Genomic DNA, 17,375 nt, shown 5'->3' with positions numbered 1-17,375 from the left:
TTTTTATAAATGACCTGGAAGAGGGTGTAGAAGGATGGGTTAGTAAATTTGCAGATGACACGAAGATCGGTGGAGTTGTGGATAGTGCTGAAGGATGTTATAGGATACAGAGGGACATAGATAAGCTGCAGAGCTGGGCTGAGAGGTGGCAGATGGAGTTTAATGCGGAAAAGTGTGAGGTGGTTCACTTTGGAAGGAGTAACAGGAATGCAGAGTACTGGGCTAATGGCAAGATTCTTGGTAGTGTAGATGGACAGAGATATCTCGGCATCCAGGTACATAAATCCCTGAAAGTTGCCACCCAGGTTAATAGGGCTGTTAAGAAGGCATATGGTGTGCTATCCTTTATAAGCAGGGGGATTGAGTTTCGGAACCACAAGGTCATGCTGCAGCTGTACATAACTCTGGTGCGGCCGCACCTGGAGTACTGCGTGCAGTTCTGGTCACCACATTATAGGAAGGATGTGGAAGCTTTGGAAAGGGTTCAGAGGAGATTTACTAGGATGTTGCCTGGTATGGAGGGAAGGTCTTACGAGGAAAGGCTCAGGGACTTGAGGTTGTTTTCGTTAGAGAGGAGAAGGCTGAGAGGTGACTTAATAGAGACATATAAGATAGTCAGAGGGTTAGATAGGGTGGACAGTGAAGAGTCTTTTTCCTCGGATGGTGATGACCAACACGAGGGGACATAGCTTTAAATTGAGGGGTGATAGATATAGGACAGATATCAGAGGCAGTTTCTTTACTCAGAGAGTAGTAGGGGTGTGGAACGCCCTGCCTGCAACAGTAGTAGACTCGCCAACTTTAAGGGCATTTAAGTGGTCACTGGATAGACATATGGATGAAAATGGAATAGTGTAGGTCAGATAGGCTTCAGATGGTTTCACAGGTCGGCGCAACATCGAGGGCCGAAGGGCCCGTACTGCGCTGTAGTGTTCTATGTTCTATGTTAGCATCGTGTTGTATCACCCAATGAGCTGGAAGTGGGGAATGACTTACAATAGGACCTGCAAGCAAAGAATCTATTCGTTACCAGACATGATAAACAGGGAATTGCCTGGTCATTTCCATTCTGGCTGGGATTAGTGGTATCATTATGTGCACTTTGGTGACAGTGCTTTTTTATACCACTTCACCTATGATTTGGACCTTTCAGGTAGGGAGATTGTAGAATGAGTAGATATGCTTGAAAACTCAAAATCATCAACCACAGAGCAGCCTTGCTCAAGCATTTGGTGTGCTATTCCATAGAGTATTAAACCTTTGCAGAACAAGGATTCAAGTGGTCTATACCAACTGTAAAACTTCCAATTTCCTACTCTAAGAAACCTAGGGTTTCCAACCTTAATTGGGTATATTCAGCCATTTAAAGAAATTCATGTAATTTCAATTTTCAGATAGATTTTTTCCAAATTTCTAGCTAGCCATTTTGTTCAATTTGTTCAATAGTTATACTTTGAGCTTAAAAGGCATACGTTGTGATATTGAAACTTTCCCCATTTTATACTGGAAAAATATATTTACCAAAATCTTGTTTGGTTTTTTATTATTTAGAAACTGCCTTGCCCAGGAAACCATGTTACAGGCTGGGTAACCTGCATTATTAATATTAGGAGATTCTATTCATTTGTATTCCTTGTATCCAATAACAAAGCTAAAATTGGTTCTATTTGTAATGATTCAGTACCCTGTAAGTTTAAAGAGTGAAATGTAGGCTAGTCTTTTTATGTTTAAAATTGTAACATTTACAGCATCAGAAAAAAGAGCAAGGTGGCTTTTACAGCAATCTCACTTTAATGTTTTATAATGCATCAAATTGTAATTTTATGTTCAAACAATATGTGCCCGTTCTGAACAGAAATAGAATATTTTTGAGATTATCATTGGGCTAAGGTGCTAAACTGAAATCCGATTATGTCTTACTGTATGACGTTTGTATTCATTCCTGTACACTCAACAAGTAGGACAGTCAGTTGATCATTTGCTAGTTAGCACTTTTCAGCTTCTGGATTGCAATAAGAAGCCTTACAACACCAGGTTAAACTCCAACAGGTTTGTTTCAAACACTAGCTTTCGGTGCACTGCTCCTTCCTCAGGTGAATGAAGAGGTATGTTCCAGAAACATATATAGATGCCAGACAATGCTTAGAATGTGAGCATTTGCAAGTAACCAAGTCTTTACAGATCCAGAGATAGGGGTAACCCCAGGTTAAAGAGGTCTGAATTGTCTCAAGCCAGGACAGTTGGTAGGATTTCGCAAGCCCAGGCCAGATGGTGGGGGATGAATGTAATGCGACATGAGTCCCAGGTCCCGGTTGAGGCTGCACTCGTGTGTGGAACTTGGCTATAAGGTTCTGCTCAGCGATTCTGCGTTTTCGCGTGTCCTGAAGGCCACGTTGGAGAATGCTTACCCGGAGATCAGAGGCTGAATGCCCTCGACTGCTGAAGTGTTCGCCGACTGGAACGGAACATTCCTGCCTGGTGATTGTCGCGCGATGTCCGTTCTTTCGTTGTCGCAGCGTCTGCATGGTCTCGCCAATGTACCACGCTTCGGGACATCCTTCCTGCAGCGTATGAGGTATACTACGTTGGCCGAGTCGCACGAATATGTACCGCGTACCTGGTGGGTGGTGTTCTCAAATGTAATGGTGGTATCCATGTCGATGATCTGACACGTCTTGCAGAGATTGCCATAGCAGGGTTGTGTGATGTCGTGGTCGCTGTTCTGAAGGCTGGGTAGTTTGCTGCAAACAATGGTTTGTTTGAGGTTGTGCGGTTATTTGAAGGCAAGTAGTGGGGGTGTGGGGATGACCTTGGCTAGATGTTCATCTTCATCGGTGATGTGTTGAAGGCTGCGAAGAAGATGTCGTAGTTTCTCTGCTCCGGGAAAGTACTGGACGACGAAGTGTACTCTGTCGGCTGTGTCCCGTGTTTGTCTTCTGAGGAGGTCGGTGCGGTTTTTCGCTGTGGTGCGTTGGAACTGTCGATCAGTGAGTCAAGCGCCATATCCCGTTCGTACGAGGGCATCTTTCAGTGTCTGTAGATATGTGTTACGCTCCTCCTCGTCTGAACAGATCCTGTGTATACGGAGGGCTTGTCCATACGGGATGGCTTCTTTAATGTGTTTAGGGTGGAAGCTGGAGAAGTGGAGCATCGTGAGGTTATCCGTGGGCCCACGGATTTTACCGCATGCTCACGGATAACCTCACGATGCTCCACTTCTGAGAAGTGTCTGAGAGTTGGTGTTTGGCCATTGCAAAGTAGAGGTAATTATAATTAACTTGAGTTATTTGTAAAAATAAATGGAATACAATAAAATTCCTTCATCAACTTGTTAAAATATACTACAGGTACTGTGTGATCTTGTAGCTGCCAAGTCATTAAAAAAAAAAATATTTTTATACTCATTTTCAACATTTCCATCAGATAAACACCAAAAGAAAAAACAAATAAAAACAAGTACTGTAACAATCCCCTAAACGAAAAGAGCACCCCGCTCGATATAAGACCAAAACATCCACCCATACATTCCAGGTTAAAAAAATCAACAGTCAATCAGTAAACAGTGTACGCAAAAACAGCAATACACCCCCCCACCCCCCCCCCCCCCCCAATGTTCGATGGCAGCCAATTCTTGAAAGTGCATAACAAACAGTCCCCTTGAATTTTAGAACCCCTCCTTCATCCCCCTCAGCTTAAACTTTGCCTTCTCGAGAGTCAGAAATTCCAGTAGATCTGCACGCCAAGCCAAGGCACAGGGCGGAGAAGCTGACCTCCAGTCCAACAGGACTCGCCTCCGGGCAATCAGCGAGGTGAAGGCCAAAACATCTTCCCCTGCACCCGCCTGCAGCTCGGGCCGGTCCGACACCCCAAGAATGGCTTCGAGAGGCCCTGGTTCCAAATTCACGTGCACTACTTTTCCAGCTTCTGACAGGATCAAAAACATGTACATAGTTTGCGGGGCTTCTCCCACAATGCTCACATACGTCCTCCACTGCCTCAAAGAGTCAGCTCATCCTCGCCCTCGTGAGGTGCACCCTATACATTCAGCAGTATCAGCCCAACCTTGTGCATGAGGGTGAGGTGTTCACCCTCTGGAGTACCTCACACCACAAACCATCTTCCATAGCCTCCTCCAACTCTTACTCCCACTTGGCTTTGATTCTCTGCATGGACACCCTGTCCACCCCCAAAATCCTCCCCTAGATCGCCGTCACCACCCCCTTCTCTATTCCCCCTGCCGTCAATACATCTTCCAACAATGCGCGCTATCGGGAAGCTCTGAACATCCTTCCTAGCAAAGGCTTGGAGCTGCAGGTACCTAAACCCTTCCCCCAGTCCATATTTCTCCCCCAACTCTTCCAACCTCGTAAAATGTCCCCCCAGAACATATCTTGTAATACTCTGATCCCCCTCTCCCATCTCTGAAACCTTCCGTCCAGCCACCCCTGCTCAAACCTATGGTTCCCCCTAAACGGCATCTCCCCTGTCCCAGCCCCCAGCTTAAAATGCTGCCTCAACTGCATCCAAATCTTCGGTGTTGCTACCACCACTGGACTCCCAGAGTACTTGCCCGGGGCCATTGGGAGCGGTGCTGTTACCAACGCCCCAAACCCCTGCACAGACCCTCCTCCATTCTAACCCACCGGGACTCCCCCCTTCCAACTCAACCCCTCACCTTTGAATAAAGCTCAGTCATGTTTGCTGTTTTACAGGTGCAAAATTCGATACCATCTTCAGGAGTAATATTGATCAATGTCACTGAAATATTTCAGTTTTATCATATTTCCTTTTCTGCAATTGCTTCAGTTTAAATTATTCAGTTCGGAAATGGGGAACCTTCTGTTAGTGGCAAAAATTTGCAGTATATTAGCTGCAGTAAAGAAAGATTGAACACGGAAAATTCTTCAGGATCGAAAGTTAGCAAACATTAGAGAATGACATAAATAGTTTGCATTTATATAGCACCTTATTGTGCCAATTATTCCAACAGGCTCATTTAACTTTCTTCCGAACTACTTTTCCTTTAGCACAAAAAAAACAGCTTTTGCTTGTTTCTTCAGTGCTCTTTATACACTTAATCATTTTAATCAGGTTGTATATGCTATATGCTGCTAAAGTTATCTTCCTTGTCGACTATTTATAATATATTCTTATTACTTATCTTAATTTTAATTTCTCTTAGTTTATACTTATTTCTCTGACATGCTTTTGTCTTGTATATCTAATAAAGTTTTTTTTTAAATTATATTTTTCTTCATTAATGCCTCTCTCAACAGCATATACGTACTAATTTATTTAGTTTATTCCTCATTCTATTTAAGTTTATTTTCTTCTAATCAAATATACCTGCTCAATCCTTGATGATGCCAATTGCCGGATCTGAAATTTGATAAAATAATAGTCACTAATCCCAAGAAATTTCATAACTTTTAACTCTCTAGCTATTAGCATGGGGTCGACAAAAACTATTGAGTTTCCTCTAGTATGATCCATTACATATCAGCTTGAACATTGTTGCTCGTGGTGTTAAGGATGAACACATGTATGTATAATGTTTATCTGTTTTCCCCAAAAGCATTAATCCATTTGTTTTATTTCCATGAACATTCCTAGTTATTCTCACATTATGAGAACATTGTGTATTGTACAAAATCATATAATTGCATCATAAAAATACTGTTATGTCCTTTACTATATCCTTTACTTGCCCCAGGAGTTGAGTATCAGAACCAGTTTGCTAGTACTACACTTCTTTTGGAGGTCCATCCAAAAAATCACGTTATCTTCTCTTGAGATATATTTCACATTTCTTTGCCATCCTTATTAACCTGCACATTTAAATTTAATCCTCATTTGTCTGTCCTGAACAAGGTATACCTCTGAATGTAGAATTAACTGCTATGTTTTGGGGTGCACCTTGTCTGGACAGGTCACAAAATACCACTTTTTACTTCTGCTACTGTTGCTTCGAGTTCCAGAATTTTATTCATAATGTTTCCAGTGTTTAGGTAAAATCTCTTTACGGATTCCATACTTTAGTGTCTAATTTATTTGTAGCCTCTACCTTAAAAATTGTCCCTAAATGTATTTGGGGTTTACCTTGGCTTCTTAATCTCAATTTCTCAATCTTCTCATGCGCCACATCAATTTAGCTTTTTCTGACCCCCATACCCTTTCCCAATTTAGTTTGTAATGTAACTTGTTGAAAAGAAAATTGATTTGTTTTGCTTAATCAACTATTGTCGTGATTTTAATATCCTAGCAACCCACTGCAATTCAAAGAGATGCTCTTTCACCTTATCGATGTAGCAGCGAAAAGCAATCTCACTAATTGTTATATGATGGTCAGGACAACCTTGTAGTTAAAATAGAACAGGATTTTTGCATAAGCTGTTTTGAGCTCTTAAGAATTCAATCTTTTTGTCAAGTAGCATCTGCGCATTTAACACACTTGATATACTTTATCTAGTAAAGGAATTGAGCAGACAAAAATCATATCTAACATTTAATGTGGAAATGGTTAGTTATTGGAAATTGTCATACAATATGATTGATCACTAATGATGGCTTAAATTAATTATCTCCCTCCCTCAGCCCCCTCCCCTCACCCCCACCCTATTCCCACTCCTCTAAGGCTGATCTTGTCTGGTACAGAAGATAACTTCAAAGGTTTGTATTAAATTAACACTATATCCACAGGTTTAAAAAAATTAAAACCGAATCATAAATGGCTTCGGCCTTAATTGAGAATGCTCATTAAGTACAATTATTAGTCAATCTTTTTTTCTGATGAAATACACAAAAGATATACTTGGGTCATAGTAATTTGACTTGATAACTGATGTTTGACTACCTATTGTTTTAGCTATTGTTTTTATAAACTAGGAAGGTCCCAAATTCAATCCCAATTTGTGTTATGTTAGCTCATTAAAAAAAAAAAGTTTTGTGATTTGTGGGTGTCACTGGGAAGGCCAGCATTTGTTACTCATCTGTAATTGCCCTTGAACTGAGTGCCTTGCATGGCCATTCCAGAGTAGGTTAAGAGTTAACCACATTGACTTCTGGTGGCGGCCATGGAGTGAGTGGTCCCACATTTGATGGCCCGACGTGGATTTTTTCGATCCTTTCCCACCCGAATTGTGTGCTGTTAGATGGCAAGAGGTGCATGAGCATTGAGGAATGTAATACTCCTTTGGTAGGACTGGTTTATGGCTCATCAGATGAGGAGTGCAATGAGAAAGAGACAACAGCTTGAGCAAGAGGTTAGTGGTGCGACACAGGAGAAGGTGGTGGAGAGTAGGGGGGCAGCGCTGCCCGCCCAGTGTTCTACGCAGCAGCTGTTGGAATTCCTCAACAGCAAGTTCCGACAGCAAAGGAAGGAAATTTAGAGGACCTGGCTAAGGTGGTGGAGCTGCTCAGGGCAGCGATTGAGCGTATGGAGCAGAGGCAGAAGATGCAGAGCCTGGCCCAAAAGGTAGAGGAGTCATTGGGGGAACATGAGGACCAGTTGGCCTTGCTGAAGGCAGAGATGGGGATGGTGACGAGCAGTCAGAAAAGGCTGAGGAAGAAACTGGAAAATCTCGGGAACCGCTCCGGGAGGCAAAACCTTTGAATTGTGGGGATGCGTGAGGACATTTAAGGTGCGAAGCTGCCAAACATGTGGCAAACATGCTGGAGAAGCTGATGGGGTGGGGGGGTTTTGACCGTCCTCCTGAGGTGGATCAAGCAAACAGGTAGCTGAGGAACAGGCCACAGATGGGGGAGCCGCCGAGGACGATGGTGGCGTGGCTGCATCATTTTCTCGGCAAGGAGAAGATTTTGAGGTGGCTGAAGCAAATAAAGAAGTGCAATGGGAGAAGACTGAGCTGCAAATCTACCAGGACCTGGGAGCGGAGTTGACCAAGCAGAGCGCCGGGTACAACTGGATCCAGGCTGTCCTCTGGGGCAGAGAGGGGATGAAGATTGGAGTTCTGTATCCTGCACGTCTGTGGATTATGCACCAGAAGCAAGAGTTTTATTTTGAGTTTGCGTTCACATATTCTGGGCATGTCCAAAGTTGAGGGGGTTCTGGCAGGGGTTCTCGGATGGCCCAGAGTCCAGAGGTAGCGAAATTTGGAGTGTTGGAAGATCCGGGAGTCCAAGTGGGAGAGAGGCTGATGTCTTTGCCTCCCTGATAGCCCGAAGATGGATTTTGCTAAACCGGTGGAACTCGGAGCTGCCAAAGGCGGGGGTATGGGTGAGTGACCTGGCAAATTCCTGGACTTGGAGAAGGGTAAGTTCGCCTTAGGGGGAGCGGAGAAGGGGTTCACCCCGAGGTGGAAGTTGTTTCTTAATTCCTTTAAGGTGATTTAAGGCGTCAGCTGTGGAGGAGGAGGGGCTTTGGGGATTTGTTTCTGGTTTCTTCGATGTTTTGATGAGGGACGGGATAAGTGGGGGGGGGGGGAGGGGGGGAGAGTTGTGTGGTTGGAATCAGGGTTGTTATGGGCCTGTGTTCTTGTTTCTGTGAATTTCTGGTTTTCTGATATTTCTATGTATATATGCAAAATGCCTTTAATAAAAATATATTTTTTAAAAAGTTAACCACAACACTGTTTGTCTGGAGTCACATGTAGACCAGACAAGGTAAAGATGGCAGACTTCCTTCCCTAAAGGACATTAGTGAATGAGGTGGGCTTTTACAACAATCAACAATAGTTTCATGGTCACCATTACTGAGGCCAGCTTTTAGTTCCAGAATTGAATTTAATTCCCATTCCACCAGCTGCCTTGATGGAATTTGAACCAAAGTCCTCAGAGCATCAGTCTGGGTCTCTAGATTACTAGCCCAATGATATCACTACACCATAATTTACCTCCCCGTGACTGCGTGGGTTTCCTCCGGGTACTCCGGTTTCCTCCCACAGTCCAAAGATGTGCAGGTTGGGTGGATTGGCCATGAAAAACTGTCCAAAATTCTATGATTAACCTAGGACAAAAGTTCGGCGCAACATCGTGGGCCGAAGGGCCTGCTCTGTGCTGTATTTCTCTATCTATCTATCTATCTATCTCGATTTCAGCTGTGTCATCAAAAGTAATGCAATGGCCATGGTGCATATCCTACACCCTGCGGTCAACCTTCAATGGAAGAGACTTCATCTTTCTAGCTTCTATTTTCCTCCTTCAATTTTATGTTATCTTTCCTCACTTGTCCAGTAATATTGGTGTCAATTCACCTCTTTCAAACTTCTGTAAATGGTGCAATATAAATGAAAATTGTTGAACTTTGATTAATACAATTTTTGAACAATTACAATGAATAGTGGGATGGTATGTTTTTTCACAATGCTGGTTCTCAGAAACCTACTGTATAATATTTTTATGCTTTTCTCTAGTTCTGATTCACTTACAGTTTTGCAACATGACAGTAGTGGTTTTCTTTTTCCAGGTGGCTATTCTAGAAATTAACTCTTAAGGAAGGGTGGGAAGGGGACAGAACAGATTAATAGATGATCATGATATACATGTATCTGACAACCTCAGGAGAATTAGCCGTAGTTAAGTTTCTGTCTTAACTGATATAATGTATTTAATTTTTGAAATGAGTATTATCAGACTGTTACAGTTGATTTTTTTGGTTGACTAAACGTGTAGGCTTCAATATGTGATGGAGTATTTCAGTCTTTGAGTTCCCCACTACATAAGCACGGTGCAGATACTTGTTTCTCATGCGCAAAGCAAAAGATCTGCTTTCATAGGTTAGTAAGCATCAGCATGCGTGAATTAGTTGGAAACATAACGAGTCTTGATGAACATGTTTTAAATATGCCTTTAACGGAGTATGCAATATTATTACAAACTCCAGATCCCCCCAAATGATGGACAGATAATATTCCAATATATTGTATGGTGGCAGCCTTCGGTCTTCAATCGTGGTCAATTCTGTGTTAAGCAAGGCCTAGTGTGGCTCAGGAGCCCTATTCTAGCCTGGCAGTCTCTGCTGCATTTGCTGCCTCGAAAGACAGTGGCAGAGAAGTTGCATGATTCACTAATCTCTGGGCCTGCTTCTCTGACAGCTGAGCTTTTAATTTCTGCTCGCTTCTTCCTTTGCCTTTCTAAATAATCAGCCTCCAGAGGCAATGGCTGTCGTCGACGGTCTTCAAATTATGAGTGTCAATGTCCACCTTCTTTATATCTCGTATTTAGGTATCCTTGTAATGGAAATATGGACACCCAGGAGGTTATGACCCAATGACCAATTCCATGCACAGAAGGTATTTGGGTGCATGGCTGTCATTCATCTGATGAACCTGGTCAAATCATTACAGACACAGTTGGCTTAGCAATGAGTGTATGCTGATAAAATCAGCACACTACAGGACATCTGAGTTAGAGATCTTGCCCTGCCAAGAATTTTGAGACAGCGCAGGTGGAATCTATTCATCCATTTCTCCTGCTTGGCTATGTTGTCCAGGTATCACCACTTTAGAATAATACACCGAAGACATAATCTTGGTAGACTCACAGTTTGGTATTCTCAGTCAATTTGCTGTTGTCCCACAAGCTCTTGATGAGCTTGGATATAACAGTAGAAACTTTTGTGATGCATGTATTGATTTCAGCATCAAGTGACGGATTGCTGGCAAAGACTGGAGATAGATGGGTAACTGTAAGAGGGACTGGGAAGAAGCAGTCAGTGCAGGGACCCCCTGCGGTCGTTCCCCTGAGTAACAAGTATACCGTTTTGGATACTTGTGGGGGGGACGACTTACCAGGGGTAAGCCATGGGGTACAGGCCTCTGGCACAGAGTCTGTCCCTGTTGCTCAGAAGGGAAGGGGGGAAAGGAGTAGAACATTAGTAATTGGGGACTCAATAGTCAGGGGCACAGATAGGAGATTTTGTGGGAGCGAGAGAGACTCACGTTTGGTATGTTGCCTCCCAGGTGCAAGGGTACGTGATGTCTCGGATCGTGTTTTCCGGGTCCTTAAGGGAGAGGGGGAGCAGCCCCAAGTCGTAGTCCACATTGGCACTAACGACATAGGTAGGAAAGGGGACAAGGATGTCAGGCAGGCCTTTAGGGAGCTAGGATGGAAGCTCAGAGCGAGAACAAACAGAGTTGTTATCTCTGGGTTGTTGCCCGTGCCACGTGATAGTGAGATGAGGAATAGGGAGAGAGAGCAATTAAACACGTGGCTACAGGGATGGTGCAGGCGGGAGGGATTCAGATTTCTGGATAACTGGGGCTCTTTCTGGGGAAGGTGGGACCTCTATAGACAGGATGGTCTACATCTGAACCTGAGGGGCACCAATATCCTGGGGGGGAGATTTGTTAGTGCTCTTTGGGGGGGTTTAAACTAATTCAGCAGGGGCATGGGAACCTAGATTGTAGTTTTAGGGTACGGGAGATTGAGAGTATAGAGGTCAGGAGCACAGATTTGACTTCGCAGGAGGGTGCCAGTGTTCAGGTAGGTGGTTTGAAGTGTGTCTACTTCAATGCCAGGAGTATACGAAATAAGGTAGGGGAACTGGCAGCATGGGTTGGTACCTGGGACTTCGATGTTGTGGCCATTTCAGAGACATGGATAGAGCAGGGACAGGAATGGTTGTTGCAGGTTCCGGGGTTTAGGTGTTTTAGTAAGTTCAGAGAAGAGGGCAAAAGAGGGGGAGGTGTGGCGCTGCTAGTCAAGGACAGTATTACGGTGGCGGAAAGGATGCTAGATGGGGACTCTTCTTCTGAGGTAGTATGGGCTGAGGTTAGAAACAGGAAAGGAGAGGTCACCCTGTTGGGAGTTTTCTATAGGCCACCTAATAGTTCTAGGGATGTGGAGGAAAGGATGGCGAAGATGATTCTGGAAAAGAGCGAAAGTAACAGGGTAGTTGTTATGGGAGACTTTAACTTTCCAAATATTGACTGGAAAAGATATAGTTCGAGTACATTAGATGGGGCATTCTTTGTACAATGTGTGCAGGAGGGTTTCCTGACACAATATGTTGACAGGCCAACAAGAGGCGAGGCCACATTGGATTTGGTTTTGGGTAATGAACCAGGCCAGGTGCTAGATCTGGAGGTAGGTGAGCACTTTGGAAACAGTGACCACAATTCGGTGACCTTTACGTTAGTGATGGAAAGGGATAAGTATACCCCGCAGGGCAAGAGTTATAGCTGGGGGAAGGGCAATTATGATGCCATTAGACATGACTTAGGATGTGTTGGTTGGAGAAGTAGGCTGCAAGGGTTGGGCACACTGGATATGTGGAGCTTGTTCAAGGAACAGCTATTGCATGTTCTTGATAAGTACGTACCAGTCAGGCAGGGAGGAAGGGGTCGAGCGAGGGAACCGTGGTTTACCAAAGAAGTGGAATCTCTTGTTAAGAGGAAGAAGGAGGCCTATGTGAAGATGAGGCGTGAAGTTTCAGTTGGGGCGCTTGATATTTACAAGGAAGCGAGGAAGGATCTAAAGAGAGAGCTGAGACGAGCAAGGAGGGGACATGAGAAGTCTTTGGCAGGTAGGATCAAGGAAAACCCAAAAGCTTTCTATAGGTATGTCAGGAATAAAAGAATGACTAGGGTAAGAGTAGGGCCAGTCAAGGACAGTGGTGGGAAGTTGTGTGTGGAGGCTGAGGAGATAAGCGAGATACTAAATGAATACTTTTCGTCAGTATTCACTCAAGAAAAAGATAATATTGTGGAGGAGAATGCTGAGACCCAGGCTATTAGAATAGATGGCATTGAGGTGCGTAGGGAAGAAGTGTTGGCAATTCTGGACAAGGTGAAAATAGATAAGTCCCCGGGGCCGGATGGGATTTATCCTAGGATTCTCTGGGAAGCCAGGGAAGAGATTGCTGAGCCTTTGGCTTTGATTTTTAGGTCATCATTGGCTACAGGAATAGTGCCAGAGGACTGGAGGATAGCAAATGTGGTCCCTTTGTTCAAGAAGGGGAGTAGAGATAACCCCGGTAACTATAGGCCGGTGAGCCTAACGTCTGTGGTGGGTAAAGTCTTGGAGAGGATTATAAAAGATACGATTTATAATCATCTAGATAGGAATAATATGATTAGGGATAGTCAGCATGGTTTTGTGAAGGGTAGGTCATGCCTCACAAACCTTATCGAGTTCTTTGAGAAGGTGACTGAACAGGTAGACGAGGGTAGAGCAGTTGATGTGGTGTATATGGATTTCAGTAAAGCGTTTGATAAGGTTCCCCACGGTCGTCTATTGCAGAAAATACGGAGGCTGGGGATTGAGGGTGATTTAGAGATGTGGATCAGAAATTGGCTAGTTGAAAGAAGACAGAGAGTGGTAGTTGATGGGAAATGTTCAGAATGGAGTTCAGTTACGAGTGGCGTACCACAAGGATCTGTTCTGGGGCCGTTGCTGTTTGTCATTTTTATAAATGACCTAGAGGAGGGCGCAGAAGGATGGGTGAGTAAATTTGCAGACGACACTAAAGTCGGTGGAGTTGTAGACAGTGCGGAAGGATGTTGCAGGTTACAGAGGGACATAGATAAGCTGCAGAGCTGGGCTGAGAGGTGGCAAATGGAGTTTAATGTGGAGAAGTGTGAGGTGATTCACTTTGGAAAGAATAACAGAAATGCGGAATATTTGGCTAATGGTAAAATTCTTGGTAGTGTGGATGAGCAGAGGGATCTCGGTGTCCATGTGCATAGATCCCTGAAAGTTGCCACCCAGGTTGATAGGGTTGTGAAGAAGGCCTATGGTGTGTTGGCCTTTATTGGTAGAGGGATTGAGTTCCGGAGCCATGAGGTCATGTTGCAGTTGTACAAAACTCTAGTACGGCCGCATTTGGAGTATTGCGTACAGTTCTGGTCGCCTCATTATAGGAAGGACGTGGAAGCTTTGGAACGGGTGCAGAGGAGATTTACCAGGATGTTGCCTGGTATGGAGGGAAAATCTTATGAGGAAAGGCTGATGGACTTGAGGTTGTTTTCGTTAGAGAGAAGAAGGTTAAGAGGTGACTTAATAGAGGCATACAAAATGATCAGAGGGTTAGATAGGGTGGACAGCGAGAGCCTTCTCCCGCGGATGGAGGTGGCTAGCACGAGGGGACATAGCCTTAAATTGAGGGGTAATAGATATAGGACAGAGGTCAGAGGTGGGTTTTTTACGCAAAGAGTGGTGAGGCCGTGGAATGCCCTACCTGCAACAGTAGTGAACATGCCAACATTGAGGGCATTTAAAAATTTATTGGATAAGCATATGGATGATAAGGGCATAGTGTAGGTTAGATGGCCTTTAGATTTTTTCCATGTCGGTGCAACATCGAGGGCCGAAGGGCCTGTACTGCGCTGTATCGTTCTATGTTCTAATTGTAGAGCCTAAATATGTGAAGCAGGCGATACTGGAAAGGTTATATATTTCGACATCAGTCTGCCTTTGGGATGCACTCCACATTTTTAATCAGGGTTTAATACCTTCGCCTTCAACTCTCCCAAGTTATTCACAAGGCAGAGGAGCTATTTTCCATAGCTGGGAGTTTGAGTGCCAGAGTATGCCCACATGCCAGTGGGCCTGCACACTGCATATCTGGAGGCCAACCTCCGAGTTTCTGCAGTATAAACTTGGACCACACACACACGTTGTTGTTGTTGAAACGATTTTCGCTGGGAAATTAAATTACTGTTATTATTCCTTAGTTTTTATCCTTATCATGCATTGATCCCACTTTGGGATAATAACTGTGCCAGAACTGGAGAGCGATAACTCTACTATCCTGCGGCTGATGCTTCATGAATATATAAAGGGTAAATCAAGAAGGAAACTGAAAACATATTTGTATCCTTATTTATGTATGCATCAGTTTCTTTTGGTTGGTGTGATAACTGTAGGTGTTGTGATACACTGGCGTCACACCATTTACTTTGGTGATTATTGCTGCAAGGTGCTTATGTGCAGCAGGTTCGGATTGAGCATCATTATACACAAGGCACAGAATCCGTGGCAATTTTGTGAATTCATTGTGGCATAGGTAATGTTAGGACACCATAAATCAACTGTATTTAATGTTGGGTTTGCAATTTTTTGCATCAGAGTACCTAGGAAAATACTGGAAGTTGAGATTTCTGAAGAAAATTAATGTTATTTTACAGAAACTAAGATCATTAAAGATGCATATTTCTGACATTCAGTTTTTTGTTGTGTTATGGGCCAGGGTTTAGAGAACCCCAAAGTTTATCATGGCGTTCACCTGACCCACAGCTTTTACTAGATTGTGGTATGGGGAACATACGGCCCATTCTACAGGTGTGGTACAGCAGAAATCGAAAAGTATTTTTTAAAGCAAAACAATGTTTATTCTATGAACTCAAGTTACCCTTTTTAAAACACACAGTGAACATCTTAGCAACCATTAATTCAAATACAACTCCCAAAGAATACAACACTAAGTAATCTTTTAAGCTTTCCTTTTAAAATCCATAAGATTTAAAACACCTTTTACCAGAAGTACATCAGGTTAAAGTCACTACTGTTACTAGTTTTAAATCACCAGGATTGATTTACAGTCTTTAGATTACAGAGAGAGACTCTAATACACCTTCTGGCTGTGACTGCAGCTACCCCGCTCTGAAAATGAAACTAAAACACCCTGCAGCAAACAGCCTAAAATGAAAGTAATAAGCTGACAGACAGCCCAGCTCCACCCACTCTCTGACATCACTGCAGTAATAAACACCCATTTCTTAAAGGTACTCTCACTACAGATACTTATATACACACCCATTTATAAACACCCATTTCTTAAATGTACTCTCACATGACAGTTGTCAGAATTACTTGCCCAATAAACATTAATTCTTTAAGATAGTTTCTTTGGTAGGACATTGTGTTTTGAATACCATCTTTCAGTAAGCTTTTTACTTTATTTTCATTTGTAGGTTCGAACTGGATAGTTCTAACGGCAGATGACGAAGGATTTGTTCCATTAACATTCAAACCCAAACAGGAAATTATTATTCGTGATGGGAGGCAAACTACAGGACCTAAAGATTTCCCTCCACCTCCATCTCCAACCGACAGTATCAATTTGGATCAGAAGATTGCATGATAACGCGCACAGAATGTTGTGAAATGTGTTTTTTAACCTGGTTATTAGTTATGGGGTTCACGTATGAGCAATAGAATAATGAAGTTGTTTGAATTTATGTGAGCAGGCTGCTGCTCAGAGTGTATGATTTTCTTTTTGCTGGGGACTGACTACATTAGGAATATAGACATTGGTGTGGGCCATTCAGCTCCTCAAGTTTGTTCTGCCATTCTGTGACTGATATGTCCCTTCACTCACCTGCTTTGGCCCCATTTCCTTTTACTTATTTTTTAATTTAGAGTACCCAATTTTTTCTCATTAAGGGGAAATTTAACGTGGCCAATTTATTTACCCTGCACATCTTTGAGGTGTGGGGGCGAAACCCACGAAAACACGGGGAGAATGTGCAAACTCCACACGGACAGTGACCCAGAGCCGGGATCGAACCTGGGACCTCGGCGCCATGAGGCAACAGCGCTAACCACTGCGCCACCATGCTGCCCCATTTCCTTTTATACCCTTGGCTAGCAAGAAATCTGTCAATCTTCGACCTAAGGTTATTAATTGAGCTAATATCTGCTTATTGTGAGAAAAACGCTTCACACTGCTACAGCCCTTTGTGTGAAGAAGTGTTTTCTAACTCCTCTTCTGGATGGACTGACGCTGATTTTAAGGTTATGTTCACTTGTCCTAAACCACCATTGCAGCAGAAAAAGTTCTCTCTGCCTATCAATTCCTTGCAAATTCTGAAAAATCTCCATCAAATCACCTTTTCCTTGTCTGTTCCAGGAATACAATTCCTGAGTCAAAGGCCAATAAAAACTTGCATTCATAAAGCAGCTTTAACATAATTAAACATTCCAAAGTACTTTACAGAAGTATTGTGTTCATAATTGTATTCAACCACAATCTGCAGCCTCATGGCCTGGCATATCCACCACTCTAATATTACCACCAAGCCAGGGGCTCAACCCTTGTTCCGTGAACAGTACAGGAGAGCATGCCAGGAACAACATCAGGCATCCCTGAAAAATGAGGTGTCAACCTGATGAAGCTACACACACAGGACTACTTGTGTGCCAAACAGAATAAGCAGCAAGTAATAGAGCTACGCGATTGCACAACAAATGCATCAGAACTAAGCTCTGTAGTTCTGCCATATCCAGCAATGAATGGTGGTGGACAATTAAATAACTTCCTGGAGGAGGAGGCTCCACAAATATCTCCATCCTCAATGATGCAGGAGCCGAGCACATGTGCAAAAGACAAGGCTGAGGCATTTGCAACAATCTTTAGCCAGAAATGCTGATCCATCTCGGTCTCCTCCGGACGTCCCCAGTCGCACAGAGATCGG

At 43.5% G+C, this 17,375-nt stretch overlaps 1 protein-coding gene across 4 annotated transcripts in view; it reads left to right on the top strand.

Annotated features, from left to right (window-relative positions):
- The window catches only part of LOC119967528 (WD repeat and coiled coil containing), a 30,227-nt gene extending 13,333 nt beyond the window's left edge, over positions 1 to 16,894 (top strand). For all 4 annotated transcript variants that reach the window (XM_038800202.1, XM_038800201.1, XM_038800200.1 and 1 more), the window contains one exon: positions 15,873 to 16,894. In XM_038800202.1, the coding sequence (XP_038656130.1) occupies positions 15,873 to 16,042 (170 nt within the window). In that variant the 3' untranslated portion in view covers positions 16,043 to 16,894. The remainder of the gene's footprint in view (positions 1 to 15,872) is intronic.
- The last annotated feature ends 481 nt before the right edge of the window (positions 16,895 to 17,375 follow it).

Source organism: Scyliorhinus canicula, chromosome 6, assembly GCF_902713615.1.
Source record: "Scyliorhinus canicula chromosome 6, sScyCan1.1, whole genome shotgun sequence".
In the NCBI taxonomy this organism is placed as follows: domain Eukaryota; kingdom Metazoa; phylum Chordata; class Chondrichthyes; order Carcharhiniformes; family Scyliorhinidae; genus Scyliorhinus; species Scyliorhinus canicula.
Note: the sequence above shows the minus strand (reverse complement) of the source record. Positions and strands in the feature narration are given on the sequence as shown.